Source organism: Elephas maximus, chromosome 16 (genome assembly GCF_024166365.1).
Source record: "Elephas maximus indicus isolate mEleMax1 chromosome 16, mEleMax1 primary haplotype, whole genome shotgun sequence".
NCBI classification, from domain to species: Eukaryota; Metazoa; Chordata; class Mammalia; order Proboscidea; family Elephantidae; genus Elephas; species Elephas maximus.
This window is the reverse complement of record NC_064834.1, coordinates 63471880-63490861: the sequence shown is the minus strand read 5'-3', so window position 1 is coordinate 63490861 and position 18982 is coordinate 63471880. Positions and strand designations below refer to the sequence as shown.

The 18982-nt window shown below is 37.3% G+C and overlaps 1 protein-coding gene across 16 annotated transcripts in view; it reads right to left on the bottom strand.

The window, feature by feature from the left end:
• VTI1A (vesicle transport through interaction with t-SNAREs 1A) overlaps nucleotides 1-18982 on the bottom strand; it is a 378820-nt gene that overhangs the window by 277380 nt on the left and 82458 nt on the right. For all 16 annotated transcript variants that reach the window (XR_007513468.1, XM_049855513.1, XM_049855521.1 and 13 more), the window contains one exon: nucleotides 14430-14514. Coding sequence is in view for 15 of the 16 variants with exons in the window: in XM_049855513.1 (XP_049711470.1) it covers nucleotides 14430-14514 (85 nt within the window). In the remaining variant the exon portion in view is untranslated. The remainder of the gene's footprint in view (nucleotides 1-14429; nucleotides 14515-18982) is intronic.

Sequence of the window (18982 nt, the reverse complement as noted above, 5' to 3'; positions counted from 1 at the left end):
AATGAGGGGATTCATTGTAGTAAGAAAACTCACAGTTGGTAGGCAATATCACTGAGGCAATAAGATATCTGGTTGGTCTTCATGCTTACCTTTTAGAGTCACAGTGTTTAAGGAAAAAAAGTCTCTTTTTTATGTTAACAAAGTCACTCCAGTCAATCTCTTTAACTTGCCTACATGAAAAATTTAGATGACTTTGTAAAAGTCTGATGCTAAGAAACTAACACCAGTAAGAAAAATCGGTGCATCCTTTAAATCTGTGCAGTGTTCTTACCACAGAGGGTTTATTTTGGGTTTGTTCGTTTAAATAACAGGCTGTAATCATCAACAGTGCTGCAAAGAGCACTGAACATTATAAATAACTCATAAATATACTCATCTGAAAGAGGGAAACAAAAAGTACTAATTTCTTCATGAAACCAAATAATACTTAATATTCACTCTGGCTGGTGAAAACAGAAGGCATTTGGGGATGTATTCAGGGGATCAGTCTACTCAATCTGAGCAAATAATTTTCATTTCAGATAAGTTAATTTATTGGTTGATACAATGAGGGAACAGATGTAAAAATAGTTTGAAGATTTTAAAACAGAACCCTATGTGGTGGGTTTTTATACAATATTATTGCTAATATTATCATTATTATTTTCACCATATAATATGAGGTTAAACTTTACCAAGGTTTATGATTTCAAGCATTAAATAGCTCCACAATGTATGAAATACAACAATTATACATCTGACTACTAAAATGGATAGGCTAATTCGGGAGGTTACCCTGAAATAATAAAAATTTTGAGAAAAAAGTTTTAAAAATCAAAGTTCTCACTTTCAAGCACACCTAACAACTGAGATGAACGTTAGACATGGCCTCAAGCCATACTACAGCAGTTCTCATAAGCCAGGTACTTGCCCCAAAGCTTGCCTTTGCTCATGGTCTATCCACTTCACCTTGCTTCTCCTTTGCTTATTTCCTAAGTCGTATCTCTTCTGAGCCTTTGCCTGACATAAGGAGGCTGAATTACTTTCTCTTTAAAAACTTCTGCTTCAGAAATGTTAATTATGTTTATTATGGGAATTTACAGCTATTTACTTCCCCAATAGATATTTTCTCAATATGTTCCAGCTTATTAAAGGAATTTTATATTCCAAGTACCCTGGTGGCACAGTGGTAAAAGTGCTCTGCTGTTAACCAAAGGTCGGCGGTTTGAATCCACCAGTTGCTCCATGGCAAAAGATGTGGTAGTATGCTTTTGAAAAGACTTACGGTCTTGGTAACCCTATGGGACAGTTCTACTCTGTCCTACATGGTCACTATGAGTAGGAATGGACTTGATGGCAATGGTTTTTTTTTTTTTTTTGTAGAATTGTGCCAGGGTTTGTTCATTAAGAAATTACATAATAACTATTTTCCTGTTTAAGTTGACTAAATATTTTCCCCACCCTATTCCCAAGCACAAACCTTGCAAATAATATTAATTTAAGGTAATATTTTCCTTGGTATAGCAGAGATTAACTTTAGCCAAGACCAGGTCTAATGAACCCAAATTCTAATTTCTTGGGACCCAATAAATGTTTGTTGAATAAATGTTAAGATTCTACTGGGCTCTATTTAAGTGCTGTTACTGCAAATAACTTTGAAAATGGAAATTAAAAAAAAAAAGCTCCATTTTAAAAGTTTATTTCATGTGGACATAAATACCAATCTTTTACTGTAGACCAGGGCCTTAGGCAATTGTTTTTGATGAGATTAGCAAAGGAGGTTAATGGTAGGATTACCCAACATCATGCTTTATTTTTCTTCCTAAATGGACAGTCTTCAAAAAACCTTTTTTCTTGTCTGGCACTAGGATGGTTTCTTCCTTACTCTAAATAAATAGGTATTTATTTAACTTTGACTTAGAGTTTATATCTCAGTGCCATCCATGAATGATGACCCAACTGCAACAGTCCCTTTGATAATGACTTTACTTTGAAAAACATATCCTCCAATAAAAAAATTATTTTTTAATGTTAACTTTGTTCTCTTGTGGCAACGTTGGAAAACACTGTAGCCCAACAGGAAATACAGACTAAAGCTTCAAATGTAGAGCACACACACAAAAAGCCATTTTTAAAGCTTATGCCCGTCAAGTTTTCCACTTGATATAAGTCGTACACAAAGTCTTAGGCCAATGTGAACCCACGCTGTGAAAATTCTGTAGCACCCACCTCAGAAAATTCTGTTAAATATATAAACACTGCTGAAAAGAAAACTTCTGGGCACTGGAACTCAAAGGGAAAAATAAACCTGATTTAAAAAAAAAAAACTCAAGGAGAGTTATGTAAGTACAGTGCAACAAAGTCGTAAGCTTAACTGTCCTTCACTGTAATAATATCTGAAAATAAATTGGCACTTTAGCGATCTGCTTTGATTGTCATTCTTTTTCTCAACTCACAGAGATGCAATAGTGTAAGAATAGCTTCACTTGTACCTTACAAAACTAACTGGAAAAGGGATAGGCATTATGGGGTAAGGCACTTTAAAAAACAAGTATAACACTTTTTAATGGATTAAAAATGAACCCCATAAATTCACTTGGACCACCTAAGGAAAAGATTCTCCAAATAGGGTTTAAATTATATCTTTTTTCACCCACTATAGAGATAACTAATATCTCATAGAACATCATGAAGTAAATGTAAGAACTTGAAAATATTCTGTAAGAGCTTTACCCAATGACAACCTCCTCTGTTCTTTTCACTGTAGTACGACAGCTTTTTGAGATACAAGACTTTAATAGGGTTATAATTATAAAGTAAGTAAGAACTGCACTAAATTTGATTATTCTGCAACTTGCCAGACTTAAAAACACTCAATGGACATAGTCAAGTAATTCTTCCCTGGAATTAAAAAAAAAATAAAAGCCTATTCAAGAGGAGATACCCTTGAGATTCTGACAACATATCCACACATTCCACCGCCCAAAACAATGAAGAGAGAAACTTTTTCTACAGAAAACTTCTTCTGTTAGATTTAATACTTCTATAGGAAAATTTTTTCTCTAAAATACGTACGGTTGGATAAAATCAGTAGTTAATATTAACCCAACTGTCTAATGCTATTTTTTGTTCCAATGCTGGAGAAAAACAAAGTGTTATTTTGTCATCACTACAATAATTTGGACATGGCCTTTCTGAATTCCAACCTCTGCGTAATCAAAATTACTGAAGCTAATAATCTGAATCAGTGTTTGTAAACACAGCATTCTCTACTCAGACGACCCAGGACCATGATGTTTTCCTTGTCTTTCTAGCTCTGCATCCCTGTAGCACTTGACAGTAGGGCTCAATGAAAGCTTACTGAATAAGTGAAATACAGTGCAGGTAGTCCCCGATTTACGATGAGGTTCTGTTCCCACAACTCTGTTGTAAATTGGTTCTAATATAAGTCAAACACCTGATTTTTTTTCATTATTATTGTCCTTTATTATCAGTATCTTTATAAATTTGATCTTTGTCTTTGAGAGGCTGGCATGAGAATGATAGCATCAGCAAATTACATGCTGCAACTCTGTATGTAGTATATATTAGTAACGACAAGATGTTAAAAAAAAAAGGCTGTCATACGGTTTGTTGTAACTCAAATACATAGATAAGTTGGGAATATCTGTATTTACCTTCTTCTTTCACACAATATTATACCACTCTCACTAATAGTACAAACCAAAATTTTATTCTTCTACCAAATGATGGCAGTTCTAAGGGCAAGGAACGCATAGTTCATACTTTTTGGGTTTATTTTCCCTGGAATCTTTTAACTGACTTATCAGTATATGTGGGGGGAAAAACTTTCTGATACTTCGTGTAGAAGATCTTAGCTCAGTTCCAACCTAATTTACAACTTCAAAAAGAGCTCTATCTGTGGATTTCTCTTATTGTGCATTCTTTTACTTGTTTTTCTATAGATGAGATTATAAATTAAAACATTACAGGACTTGTGTTTTTGAGTCACATGATTATACTCTACACAGCACAGTGGATACTCAAAATATTCTATGACGAGGAGAAAAGGAGGAAGGAGAAGGAGAGAAGAAGGTATGATGAGGAGGAGGAGAAGGAAACACCTCATCAGTAGACATACAGGAAAAACTCCTGAAAAGATAAAGAAAATGACTGGCTTTTAGGAGGATAACACTTTTGTCTCCATAGATACTTCCAAAACTAAAATTTTTAAATGAGTTCATTATTGAGTTAATTAAACTAATAATAACAAGGTGAGCTGAAAGAGAGAATCAAGAGCCAAAAACTAGAACGTGATAAAGTTGCAGCTTTGTGCTTTTACACTCCACAATCCCCATGAAATCCTATGAAAGGCTAGGAAACTCCATTAGTAGTTCAGCCAAGACTTTTGAGATAATTACAGATATAAAAGTGGGCACCTCAGATTTTAAATGCATTTGTTCAGGTTCTTTAGAAAGTTCCAAACATGAAACATATTTTGTTTGATTCTAAAAAATGCAAGCCACTACCATTATTGATTGCTTTTTCTGTAAGAACTTGGGAAAAAGAGATGGGCAAATTAGAAAAAAAAAAGGTCTACATAAATCGCCTCATTCTCATGCAAATGTTATAATCTAAGAATTATTTGTTCTCCAGAAGAAAATTATATATATACTCCATATGTTTCTCACACTACCTTTATTAGGTCAAATGAACAAAACTTTTGATGAGGTAACCATAAAAAAGCAAAAATAATCTGAACAACTCGTGCAAAACAGGCCTGTACGAGTATATTCCAATATGGGGAATATATGCAGCTTAAAATTAGATAACTATAAAAAAGTATTATTAATATTGAAATTGAAGTGAAGTTTATATTTCTTACTTTTCAAAAAAAGTAATTTTTATAGAAAAAACAAGATACTCTAGGAAGCTCTCAAACAAAATGGAAAGAATTCCCCACATCAAGTCCACGACAAAAATGTAAATATTTTCTTTTAGTAAAGAACTTGTTAAAATCCAACATTAGTATTATTCTTATTCACAAAGTCTATCCGTGCATTTCCCTAATGAAACAACATAAAGGAAAGTGTGATAAATATGCCTTTTAAAGAATGTAAATAGTGTTACGTGTAGGGATAAAATATGTGCTGACACAAATAAACCCATTTCCATTGAGTCGAGTCCAATTCACAGCTACAGTAGAGGACAGAGTACAACTGCCCCATAGGATTTCCAAGGCTGAAATCTTTACAGAAGCAGACCTCCACAACTTTCTCCTATGGAGTGGCTGGTGGGTTCGAACATCTGACCTTTTGGTTAGCAGCCAAGCACTTAACCACTGCGCCACCAGGGCTCCTTTGGCAAAAATAAAGTGGTACAATGAATCCCTTTTGGGTTACTGGATAGGTTACTAGCTGTTCTAGTTGCTGAGTAATTTCTGCTCATATTTTCCTGACTAAGGCAGGTTAAATAATTATTACAGCTCCTAAAGAAGACCACCCTCGTATCCAATACCACCAACATTAAGATTAACAGACACAATCTCATTATTCTGAAGGCAGTGTAGATGTTAACTATACATAGCTGCCTGTCTGAATTTTTGCACACATGTACATATATGCACACAGGCATGTGTGATTGAATGAGATGACTTCAAGCCAGTTTAAATAAACACAGTGGACACAAATCACAGCTGTTCATGTTAAAACGCAGATTCTGATTCAGTGGCTCTGAGGTGGGACCTGAGATTCTGAATTTCTAACAAGCTTTCAGGGGATGCTAGCCAATGTCATTGGTTCTGAATCCCACTTTGGGTAGCAAGGAACGAACCATTCCTTCTTTAGACGGATACAAAATTAACCAAAATGACAATGTATGTCTATACTCAGAGTCTAATTGAAGTAGAGATGACTAAAGAAAAAAATACCATACTTTTGTGAGGCAATTTGCAAAACCTTCCTATATACATTATCGTACTTATGTCTCTCATGAACTCTGAGAAATGGGTATCATTACCATCTACTTCAGATAAAATATCACAAACTTAGTTCTCAGCCAGGATTTATACTTACAAGTGTCCATTTCCAGCCAGCCCAATGGGCTAGCCATTGTCTGTGTGTAAAGCCCCACCAGGCACAAGGACTGATTGGTTCCCATTGGTTTTGGGGATATCCTTAAGGAAGAATCGTTGGGAACTCATGCCAATTTTTAAGGGAATCAATGATAAATTTCAAGCTCCTTGCTCCTGAGTGACTTTTTAAAACGGCTTATAATTTCTCCTGCATCTTTACCATCAAGTTCCTCCAGCAGTAATTCAATTGGTAAAAGGGCCAAATCTTGAATTACTGTAGTAAACTTCCTAACATGTCTCTCTGTGCCACTCTTCTGCCCCTTCACCCCACAATCCCTCTTCTTCATAATTCAAGCCACTTGCCTGCTGAAAGCCCTCCAATGACATTGCGACCTACTTAGAATAAAATCCAGGTTCCCTGGTACCACGCAATCTGCTTCCTACCTGACTCTCACCTCATCTTGGCCCACTGTCCCCTTGCTTGTGCCATTCCAGCCGTACTGGTCTTTTTTCTGATCCTTGGACATCCCAGACACCTTCTCACTTCAGAGGCCTTGTGCTTGCTATTCCCTCTTCCTGGAATCATGATCTGCCTCAGATTTCCTTACTGATAGCATCTTTATACCATCCAGGGCACAGTTTTATAAGGCACCGCCTCTGAGAGGTCTTTTCTGACTAGCCAGTCTAACGTAACTGCCATCAGTTCCTATTTTTTTTTTTTTTATTTTAATGGTGACTTTATTTATTTATATGGGGTGGGGGAGAGTTGGGTACTGGTTTTATACCTAGGTCCATTCTAGAAACAGATAATGGTTTATAATTTTTTTTTTATTAGCTTTTATTGAGCTTCAAGTGAACATTTACAAATCAAGTCAGTCTGTCACATATAAGTTTATATACATCTTACTCCTTACTCCCACTTGCTCTCCCCCTAATGAGTCAGCCCTTCCGGTCTCTCCTTTCATGACAATTTTGCCAGCTTCCAACTCTCTCTACCCTCCCATCCCCCCTCCAGACAGGAGATGCCAACACAGTCTCAAGTGTCCACCTGATATAATTAGCTCACTCTTCTTCAGCATCTCTCTCCTACCCACTGTCCAGTCCCTTTCATGTCTGATGAGTTGTCTTCAGGAATGGTTCCTGTCCTGTGCCAACAGAAGGTTTGGGGACCATGGCCGCCGGGATTCCTCTAGTCACAGTCAGACCATTAAGTATGGTCTTTTTATGAGAATTTGGGGTCTGCATCCCACTGATCTCCTGCTCCCTCAGGGGTTCTCTGTTGTGCTCCCTGTCAGGGCAGTCATCGATTGTGGCCGGGCACCAACTAGTTCTTCTGCTCTCAGGATAATGTAGGTCTCTGGTTCATGTGGCCCTTTCTGTCTCTTGGGCTCTTAGTTGTCGTGTGACCTTGGTGTTCTTCATTCTCCTTTGATCCAGGTGGGTTGAGACCAATTGATGCATCTTAAATGGCTGCTTGTTAGCATTTAAGACCCCAGACGCCACATTTCAAAGTGGGATGCAGAATGTTTTCATGATAGAATTATTTTGCCAATTGACTTAGAAGTCCCCTTAGGGCATGGTTCCCAAACCCCTGCCCTTGCTGTGCTGACCTTTGAAGCATTCATTTTATCCTGGAAACTTCTTTGCTTTTGGTCCAGTCCAATTGGGCTGACCTTCCATGTATTGAGTGTTGTCCTTCCCTTCACCTAAAGCAGTTCTTATCTACTAATTAATCAGTAAAAAACCCTCTCCCTCCCTCCCCTCCTCGTAACCACAAAAGTATGTGTTCTTCTCAGTTTTTACTATTTCTCAAGATCTTATAATAGTGGTCTTATATAATATTTGTCCTTTTGCCTCTGACTGATTTCACTCAGCATAATGCCTTCCAGGTTCCTCCATGTTATGAAATGTTTCACAGATTCGTCACTGTTCTTTATCGATGCGTAGTATTCCATTGTGTGCATATACCACAATTTATTTACCCATTCATCCGTTGATGGACACCTTGGTTGCTTCCAGCTTTTTGCTATTGTAAACAGAGCGGCAATAAACATGGGTGTGCATACATCTGTTCGTGTGAAGGCTCTTGTTTCTCTAGGGTATATTCCGAGGAGTGGGATTTCTGGGTTGTATGGTAGTTCTATTTCTAACTGTTTAAGATAACGCCAGATAGATTTCCAAAGTGGTTGTACCATTTGACATTCCCACCAGCAGTGTATAAGAGTTCCAATCTCTCCGCAGCCTCTCCGACATTTATTATTTTGTGTTTTTTGGATTAATGCCAGCCTTCTTGGAGTGAGATAGAATTTCATCGTAGTTTTAATTTGCATTTCTCTAATGGCTAATGATCGAGAACATTTTCTCATGTGTCTGTTAGCTGCCTGAATATCTTCTTTAGTGAAGTGTGTGTTCATTTCCTTTGCCCACTTCTTGATTGGGTTGTTTGTCTTTTTGTGGTTGAGTTTTGACAGAATCATGTAGATTTTAGAGATCAGGCGCTGGTCGGAGATGTCATAGCTGAAAATTCTTTCCCAGTCTGTGGGTGGTCTTTTTACTCTTTTGGTGAAGTCTTTAGATGAGCATAGGTGTTTGATTTTTAGGAGCTCCCAGTTATCTGGTTTCTCTTCGTCATTTTTGGTAATGTTTTGTATTCTGTTTATGCCTTGTATTAGGGCTCCTAGGGTTGTCCCTATTTTTTCTTCCATGATCTTTATCGTTTTAGTCTTTATGTTTAGGTCTTTGATCCACTTGGACAGTTCCTATTTTATATTGTTTCATTTTACCAGTATCTGAAATTTTCTTGCTCATTTGTTGGTTAATTTTTAAAAAGTCTGCCACACACCGTCTATGTTCCTCAAATGTGGCCTCAGCCTCTAGCACAGCACATGGCACACAGACCCCAATAGTTAGTTTTTGAATAAATCATGTGAGAACGAAATTATTTAATGTGAGAACATGACATTTTTTTTTATTGTGCTTTAACTGAATATTTACAATTCAAGTCAGTTTCTCACACAAAATCTTATACACACATTGATATGTGACCCTAGTTGCTCTCCCTACAATGAGACAGCACACTCCTTCTCTCCACCCTGTATTCCGTGTCTACTCAACCAGCTCCTGTCCCCCTCTGCTTTCTCATCTCACCTCCAGACAGGAGCTACCCACATAGTCTCATGTGTCTACTTGAGCTAAGAAGCACACTCCTCACCAGTATCATTTTATGTCTTATAGTCTAATCTTAGTTGGCTTCGGGAATAGTCTCAGTTTTGGGCTAACAGAGAGTCTGGGACCATGACCTCTGGGGTCCCTCTAGTCTCAGTAAGACCATTAAGTCTAGCCTTTTTACTAGAATTTGAGGTCTGCATCCCACCTTTCTCCTGCTCCATCAGGGATTCTCTGCTGTCATCAGTGGTAGCCGGGTACCATCTAGTTCTTCTGGTCTCAGGCTGATAGAGTCTCTGGCTTGTGTGGCCCTTTCTGTCTCTTGGGCTCATATTTTCCTGGTGTCCTTGGTGAGAACATGACATATTTTGACTACACCAGATCACTTTGAAAAGTTTAGGTTGGTGAAACCCATTCATATTTCAGTGTGGTCTACTGACTAAGAGCATGAAATCAGATGGTCTGGCTAGACTAGTCCTTAGCTTTGTGGGTGTGAGCAAATCACCTGGTTTCTCTGTACTTTGTTTTCCTGTCAAGAAACTGAGAAAAGCATAATTACTGCAGAGGGCTGTGGTGAGGACTAAAAGGGGTAATGTATGCGGAGTATTGAGAGCAGTGCCTGGTCTATATTAAACGGTCAGTAAACATGGTATTATTTCTACATATGTCCAAGCACTAGCCATGATGGAAAACCTGCAGGGCTCTGGATAAAGGAATAAGCACCTCTTCCTCATGGCAGCTGAGCATATAGCTGGCAGAAGTATAGAGCCCTGTTGTACAGAGATCAATAACCAAATGGAGTCAGGGCAAGGTGGCCTGAGCTAAGTACTGGCAGCATAAGGCTTGGGTAGCAGGGATGGCAGGACAAGGTTAGAAAACGGTGCAGATCACTACTCAAAGATATGAGGCTGCTGACTGTAGACACACTCTCTCATGGTCCCAGAGATGTACTACAAGGTGCACTGGGCCCATTTAGAGAATCAGGTGGAATAAGTCATAGGTGTCTTAAACTACCTCTTTACATACTGAGTGAGTAATCCCTCATGGTTTCTGCCTTGTATAATTTCTTTTGCAGCCTTATTTCTTTCATTAATCATACAGCTTCCATTAATTTTGTTCCTATTTGCGTTGTAATTTTGGGACATTTACTTCAGAGAAAAAAGAATCATAATTTCAGGTTAAAGGGCAGATAACCCAGAGTTTTAAGTATTAAGTCTCTGAACTCAAACAAAATGGGTATCTCCACAGCTAAAAATCATACCTATTAGTAGTAACTGAAAACAGGAAGAATCACTTTTTATTCTCAGATTGCAGGACAAGAACTTATAAGAAATGCATGCACGATCAAGCCAAGGGCTTGTGCAAACAGCAGTGTTTAGTCTTTGATGACTGCTCCCAGGAAGTTCTGTTAAAGAGTCTAATTGTCCTTCTTGATGTGTCAGTCTTAAGGCTGGACAGTACTAGCCTCAGCTCTTTAGTTTAATATCATATACTCTTCCTTTTGTCCCTTCTTTATTAAATGGAACTGTTTGATTAATATATAACTTTATGAATGTACTCAAATAGGAAGAGGTCCACAGAAGAAGTCTGATTGGTATTAAACTCGATGCATACCAGGGTGTAAATGGCACTTAAAAATAATCATGTACTCTTTCTCAGACCAAATGCATTCTGGACGTTTGTCTCTTTACTAAGTACGTTTTCTTAAAGGGACTACAACTGCCTCATATTTCACAAAATAATTTTTAAAAAATTTCAAAAGTGACTAAAGAATTTTAAAAGATGCATTTCATTATTTGCTAGGAAGACATTAGGGATCAATTAAAATAATATGCAATCAAGCTCTTTTTTATGATATTTATCAGTAACAGTCATTGAGTTAATGAATAGAAAGGTTTATAGATTTTAAAAAGTCTTTTTACCAATAATTTTGAAAGATAACCACTTTTGCTGATGGTAACTTATAAAAATGATGAGTTCTACAGCATTTTTTACTTTCTAAACACTTGACTATATACAATCTCATTTTACTTCATAACAACCTCATGGGGTACACAGAATCTGGTGTTAGGTTTCCATTTTGCAAATAAAAGAACATACGCAGAGAGGTTAAGTGATTTCTCTAAGTCACACAGTTGATTAAAGTTAGGAGCAGATGTGGGTTTTTTTTCTCTCTTTCTCTAATTCAGTACAGCAGGCAATAGTTCTAGATTTTGTGGATAAGTGCAATTTCTAAAAACACTTTAAAGAGCTCAAAATAAGGTTGCCAATTTTGTTATTTTTCCAGGTAAAGAAAAAAATATACATAACTGCTACCTACTATTTCTATCATATCATAAAACTATCCTTTCATTTAATTTTCCAAAATAGGATAAGCACCTTCTTAGAAAAAAAGTAGTTCTTTAGATTCATAAAATTTACTTCATGAGAAAGTCCTACATCCAACTTCTTTTCTGATTTTGTTGTGGACTGGTGAAAACCATTGTGGTCTAGAGCTACTTCTCAGACGAATATTTGGAAACCATTTCCCTCTTCCGTGCTGTTTCAAAAGTTATACTAGCCCTTCCATGTCTTTTCCTCCTTATTTTTCATAGGCTTTAAGAAGAAACCAGTAACTGCTAAAAGGTTTCCCTCTTGAAAGATGCTATTCTTCTACTGCTACTATAACAAAAGGATGTGTACCATCAATTTACATCACAATCACAACACAGAGCTCTTGTTTGACTAGGCTGAAGGTGAGCAGGGAAGCAGGAAGTGCAGAAGCAACATGGTGCTCACTGGAATGCATGGCTCCCACACTGCTTTCATAAAAAGAAAAGGCAAGAAAAATGCTCTGTGCCTGCCTTCTCACTTCCCACTCCACTTTCAAACTCACACAAGAAAGCTAATTAGCACACTGACTTCTGTCTAGGCAGAGGTCGTGCCACATCTGTCTTCACCTCCACCACAGCCCACCAGCATTCCTTCTACCAGTCTCTGCTTTGTAGTCTGCAAGAAATTCCTAAGTCTTAAACAGCAAATAACTTCTAATTTTATAAAACTTTATAGTTAATCAGCCATTGAATTCTACTAAAAATCCAAGGGAAATGAGGTTTGTTTATAGGTCACTCTTAAATTGACACTTTTCACGTTGGCTGTGTTGATAATTTCATATGGATGTTAAATTTCAGCACACTCAAAAAGAAATAACTATCAAATCCCACCAAATCTCACAACCTTCATCAAAACATGGTCTTCCGGTGTCTGTGGCCTTCCTTGATGACTTCCTTAGCTTTGGGAAAGAGTTACATGAATGGTGTAGTGAGAGAGAAAAAAGGCACTCAATCGTCCAGCCCGGCCAGCCCAAACAAGCCCCATGATTAGTGTCACAGCACGAATGCCTCTGAACCAATGCACTCTTATGTGGTCAAGGAAGGTTCCCTTGATGATGGTCACGTTCAACAGGAAGAGCTACAAGGATTCCCAAGAGCGTCAAAGTAACACATCCCCAAAGAACTGTCAAAATAATACATTAATTACTTTCTGCTTCTTTAATATATACCAATTTGAACAATGACAAAAAAAATTTCTATGAGATAAAGTTAAATGCCTGTATATCACTAAATGATCACACCTTAATAATACTATTTATATTTGTATAGTGTTTTTTTTTTTAAGGTGTATACCCACTGCTGTCGAGGTGTATAAAACATTTTAATATATACCATTTCTTTAAAAAAATTTGAAAATATTGTAAGGGAGGCAATATTATTTCCATTTTATTGGATCAGAAACTGAGGCTCAGTGAGGTTGTATGATTTGTTCAAGAGCTAGAACCTGAACCCAGGTCCTTTGACCTCAGGTTTATGGGTCTTTCCACGGTACACATTCTTCACAAGGAAAGTCACCTCTAAATGTGAGCCCAAGAACAAAATGAACAACCACAGCTGGCTTCATTTCAATCAGGGCAGAAAGCCAATCTATCAATAGCCTCTTATAGAAGGGCTGCCTATAATATTAAAAAAAAGGACGGGGGGATGTGGGTTAAAACTCCTGTGTTTTCACAACCCTACTATATCCAATGTTGTTTGTGTTCCTCCTGTTCACTTCCCTATAATTCATCACATAAGCCTGACAATATAGGGATGGCTATTTTTTTTTATAAACCCAGGGAAAGAAAAAACACTGGCTAATCATAAGAGAATTTATTTGGAATATAAGTAAAAATTATTAATAAGCGATCACTTTCATTATACCTTCTCCCCCAAGATAACTACTTTTGTGACACTAAATTTTAAAAATTCATATAAATGTTGTTAACCACATATTTTTGTGGTTTACATAATGGGCAATGTATATTCCATATTTTCCAACAGCTACCCAAAACACACGAAACAGGTTATATACAATCTATACTTTGCAAAATAAAACAACAACAAAGACAACAGCTAAATAAGAGACTCATAACTTCTAAGTGGTTAATGGATATTTATTAACTACATAAAAATATAATCACCATTGCATGAAACCTTTATAACAAAAAGCTTGTCTATTTTAAGTAGACTAGTCTTAGAAACCAAATTAGGACTGTGTTTTCTGAAATTAACAGCTAGTGTTAATTCAAACAGTGTTAACTAATGCTAACATGATTATTAGGAACATTAACTTTGCAGCTTACTTTGACTTTTTTTTTTTTTTCCGTCTTTGATTTTAGGTTCTGTTCATGACTTAAAAACAGAACAACAACAATAAAACCCAGAATTGTCTGGAATCATTTCTAACATCAGGACAAATAAGCAAGGTAAACTAGGAGTGGTTACTTCTTTGGCCCAAGTGCTCATCATTTAGCTCAATTAAAATGTTAATTTTTACATATGTGAATAAATAGCAAAGGAGCAAACAACTGGAGGCGGCACTGTGTGCTAGCAATCATTGCGGGTGGGTAAACTGACAACATGTAACTGCATATTAAGACAAATGTAGAATTGAGACAAAGTATTCCATCTCTTTTCAGATGTATACTTTTAAACCTCAGGAACTGTTTTCAGTAGATGTCATGCCTTTTAACTTGAAAAAAGATAAGCGCAAATAAGCTCCCAATTGTCTCCCCAATATGTAAACCACATCTCGGGCTGCTGTCTCTGCTACTCCTTTGAAGTTTCCCTGAAATGTCATGTGTTGCGAAGACTGCTGTGCATAAGCAAGACAATTTGCTCACTCTCAGAATTCTTACCGGTTTCCACTGCTATTTGGTATCCAGCCTCTAGTCTCCGAGATGACCTTTCCAGCCTCTCTGTGTTATCCAGCAGATGTGCCCTCTGAAAAAGAAAAAGGGAAAAAAATCAGACGGCCGTCTACAATGTTCCTTTTTTTTGCCTTTAAAAAAAAATAATGCTTTCGTATGCCCTAACATTTAAGGTGGGGGGGAGGGGGAGCACAACCCATTATAGATAATTTTTAGCAGGTCTTCCATTGTAAGAACCACTACAATGGGCAGATTTCCAATCAATTGTGTATGGACCATCCACCTTTTTGTTTTAAAAGGTAGGCTCATGTGTGTGGCCACAATGAGTCTTACTCCAAAACACTGAGAAACGTACGAAGACCAGAGCCAACTGGCTCTCTTCTGGCTCCGCAGAGCTGGATGTATGAGACACTTGCATTGCTCAATGATCCCTATTTAAATTTATTTTTTATAAAATGCAACCATTTCAAAACCCATTTGTGCTTTTGATTCCTACACAGTAATTTTTAAATAGGAACTTTATTTTTAGGAGAACGCTCCTCAGTCTTGTGCAGCAAGATGCCATATAGAATAACGTATGCTGCTAACACAGAAGACTACATCGCAGCTCTAGTTTTAAGGCCACTTGGAGCAACCACCAAGAAACAAGACACACATTTTGCTCCATGCACACAGATGTACAAAACTGTGCACTTATCAGCCAATATATGGCACTAGATTTGAAGGGTACTTTTAGCACATGGTGTTTTAGTTTATGAACTAAAATTATATTATACAGTATACACCTATTTTATATCATACCTGACGGAGAAATAACAGGATATTCTCCAAATTCTGAGCTTCTAAACTGTTTTTTTTCTCTTTTCTTTTTTTAATCCATACATTAGATATACTGAGGCTGCCGAATATTTATAAGCTAATCTTGGCTGTAAACGGATAAAATATACCCATGTACATGTAGATAGATGTGTGCGTGTGCATAGATTCATATACTTAGAAATGTATGTATATGCGTATCTGTGTATTTGTGTGTTTGTACATGCACGCATGTATTTGTATAAATTACTACTTGCCCCCCTGAAATCAGCTTCGGTACCTGGTCAAAAGAAGAAACGCAACCACAACTTCTACAACTTTGTGTTGTTGACAGATGTCACTTAAAATCGAAGAAATGCTTTCTAATAATAATAAAAAAGGAGGTGCCACACATATTATCTGAGTGGCTGTCGAGCGAAAAGATCTACCTTGCTCTAATGAGCCCCCATGGATCTTGGAGATGCAAGCTGTATTGACATGCACACTTAAGCTAATACACCTAGACCAGTGCCTCCAAGCTCTAGCAGCCAGGGATGCTGACAGAATATCTCGCTTCCATCTTCAAAGAAAGGAAGTGATTAGTATGTTATCATTACCATTCAAAACGTGATTTCCTTATTCCCTCCCGGCATAGGTGACACATCTGAGATGCGGCCAGACGTTGGAGGCTGCTAAAGCCACATCAAAGCTTCCCTTGAAAAAAAAAAAAAAAAAAAAAACCTGGGGTGGGGGGGATGGTTGCAGGGGAGGGAATCATTAAAACAATGCATTTAGAACAGAGAGATAGGACCTGATATGAAGGTCAGAAAGCTGCAAACGGTCTATAATAATTAATAGAGTTGTCCAATATACAGTGGAGAAATTAAGAGAAAAATTGCCCCTGCCCCCCCCACAAAGAAAAACAAAAACAACTAAATAAATAAAAGGGAGAAAGGAAGGAAGCCTTCTAATATCATGAAAAGCAAAATCACTAAAGACTATAGTTGAGTTCCAAAAAAGAAAAAAAAGAAAGACACAAACCCAGCAAGGGGAGCTCCATGTGTTTGGCACTGATTACTATTCTTAAATAAAATTAAATACTTTCCTAAGCTTGTCAAAAATAGCTTTCCTCCTCCTAATTCTCTCTGCATGCAATGGTTTTGGAGATAGGGATCCCTCTTCCCTTCCGCAACTACTATTTTCTACCTTAACAAAGGGCTTTCACTTCAAATTAAGGATTCTCTAAAAAGATACCAGTTAGATCTGTGAAATCAAGAGTAAATCTGAATTTTAATCCAGAATAAGAGATCAAAGATTTTGGATTTATTTTCATATTGAGAGAAGTCCCCATAATAAAAGAAAACATTTAGCTACTGTGGATTTAAAAAAAAAAAAAAAAAAATTCAAAGAACAATCCTGGAAATAGACATTCTAATTAGATGGTAACATATAATGTATGAAATAAAGCATTTAAATGCAGAATGATTTTTGGGATTCCATGAAAGGGAACCAAATCAGATTATGCAATGTGTGGCTAAAACAGATACCTAAATTTCTAAAAGAATTTGTCTAAAAAATATGTATATTCCCAAATAACGGGAGTAACTCTTCCCAGGCTAGCTCAATTTTATCAGAGTAAATCTGCACACTAGAGGACTATCCGTTTACCAGCAGCTTTCCAGCAGGATCTCACTTTGTATTTTGGAACCTCTTCACTGAAGTTAAACTAAAATCAAGTTCTTGTAACAGCGGCGCTATTTACATTGTTCCCTTAGTTGTACATTGCCCTGGTCTCGGAGAATGAAAGGAAATACGCTACAGGAGCAGCTGATGCTTTTAACTTGCCCTCACACTCCATCCCAAACTCATTCTCTCACCCTCTTCTCAGCCCTTTTCAAAGCAGGTAAGTGAAGCTGTGCGGGGGCTTCAGACAGAGCTCAACGTGTGTGGGGAGCTGTGCAACGTGGAGGGAGAGCTGGAGATGGAGGATTCACACGGCGCGCGCGGCACAGCCAACGCCGGCTCCTCGCCTCTGCACCACCAGGCTCTCTTCACGCACGCTCCGTCCGATCTGAGACCAAAGACAGCACCCCCAGAAAGGACTGGGCACACTTTACTTCCAAACACAGCAAAACATCACATCTCTGAGCAGAAGGGTGCTGCTCTTCGTAGCCTAGGTACAAGTAAGAAATCTGGGGTAACTTTCGCTATATGATTACTATTTGAATCCCGGCGAGAAGCAGTCACTGCTGAGCAAACCATGAACCAACGCAGTGTCATCACCGTAATCTATCCTATAAATATCAACGCTGCATCCATATCAAAGACGGTGAGAAAAAATCTCCCAGTGCATTATTTCATTAGTTGTGCGATCTAATTCTTCCAATTACAGTCCCATTACAGGTGACAGTTCTGCAAACATGCATTCCAGAACCGTAACTGATGAAACTGGTGCTAGGGGCACGGCAAAAGAATCAAGCCATCAAACAATACTACATTTTAAAAGAAATGCAGACGTGATAGATTCGGCTTTTAGAAATAAGACTTCTAAGTCCATACCACTCAGCTTAATAAAATATCTCTTTGGTTGAAAATGCTGACTGTAAAAAGGCACAATATTTCATCAGTCATATTCACTGCTTAAATTTAGGGCCGAGAGTTTCGTGGCAATTTTTTGTATAGGTTTTCAAGTCTATCGTTAGGTTCCACTGACATCTGAAAATCCACACTCTACCTAAACATGCGTATATGCAAATACGTATGAGCAGATACTCGGAAAACTACTGCGATGTATCTATCACCCACCACAAGAACAATCTTATACACCCAAACTGCACTGATTATTGTCACTTAAGATATATATACATGCTTCTTCAGAAGGAAGGTAGACAACACAAAAAGTTGAGGCTTTTGTTTATTTCCCCCTTTCATTGTATATATCATTATTACTTCCACTATGAATGGGCATCACTAATGCATCTTACATGGGAAGACTTGTTGAAAACCATAATCTATAAACCTCCAAATCAGCATTCACATCACCTAAAGAATGACATACTAATAATTAAAAAAAAAAACAAAAAAACTTTCTGGGAAAGTCTCCAACAAGGGAGTCAATCTACACATAAAAACAATTCATAGTGCTCTGGTTATCACCAGCAATTAGACATTAATTTTCAAATTGCAATATGGGCCATTATTTTTTGCCCTAATATAAAAGTGTCAAAACTCAATCTCACTATATAAAAAATATAATAACTGTTCTATCTTTGACAGGAGTACCAAAGAATATTTGATATGTGTGGCTTAATAAACAACAGAATCATTCAGCATCCCTCATTGATATGGGATAAAATTATAAACACTGCTGCAAATATTTGCTGGGCCACAAAAAGAGTCTGGAGCTGCATTATGGAATAGACTAGCAAACTCAGAAAAATGAGAACTCACTTGGGTGCTATTCCCTACAAAAGGAAAAGTGTTTAACAATGACAAGAGCTTTGGCTATTCTTAGGTATCTGTGTACACAGACTAGTAGGGCATTTATAACATACGTGTGCTTCCCCAGAAGGATAATAAATCCATGGTGTCTTAGGATTTTGGGTGAGAAAGCAGTTGATTTAAAAACAGCTTTCAGTAAAGTATGCCAGAATATCAGGAAAAAAAAAGGGTTAAATCATATTTCCTTCTTTGAGAAACCAACACAAATAAAGTAAACCTAAAGTTAGAGTCTATATTAAAACTAC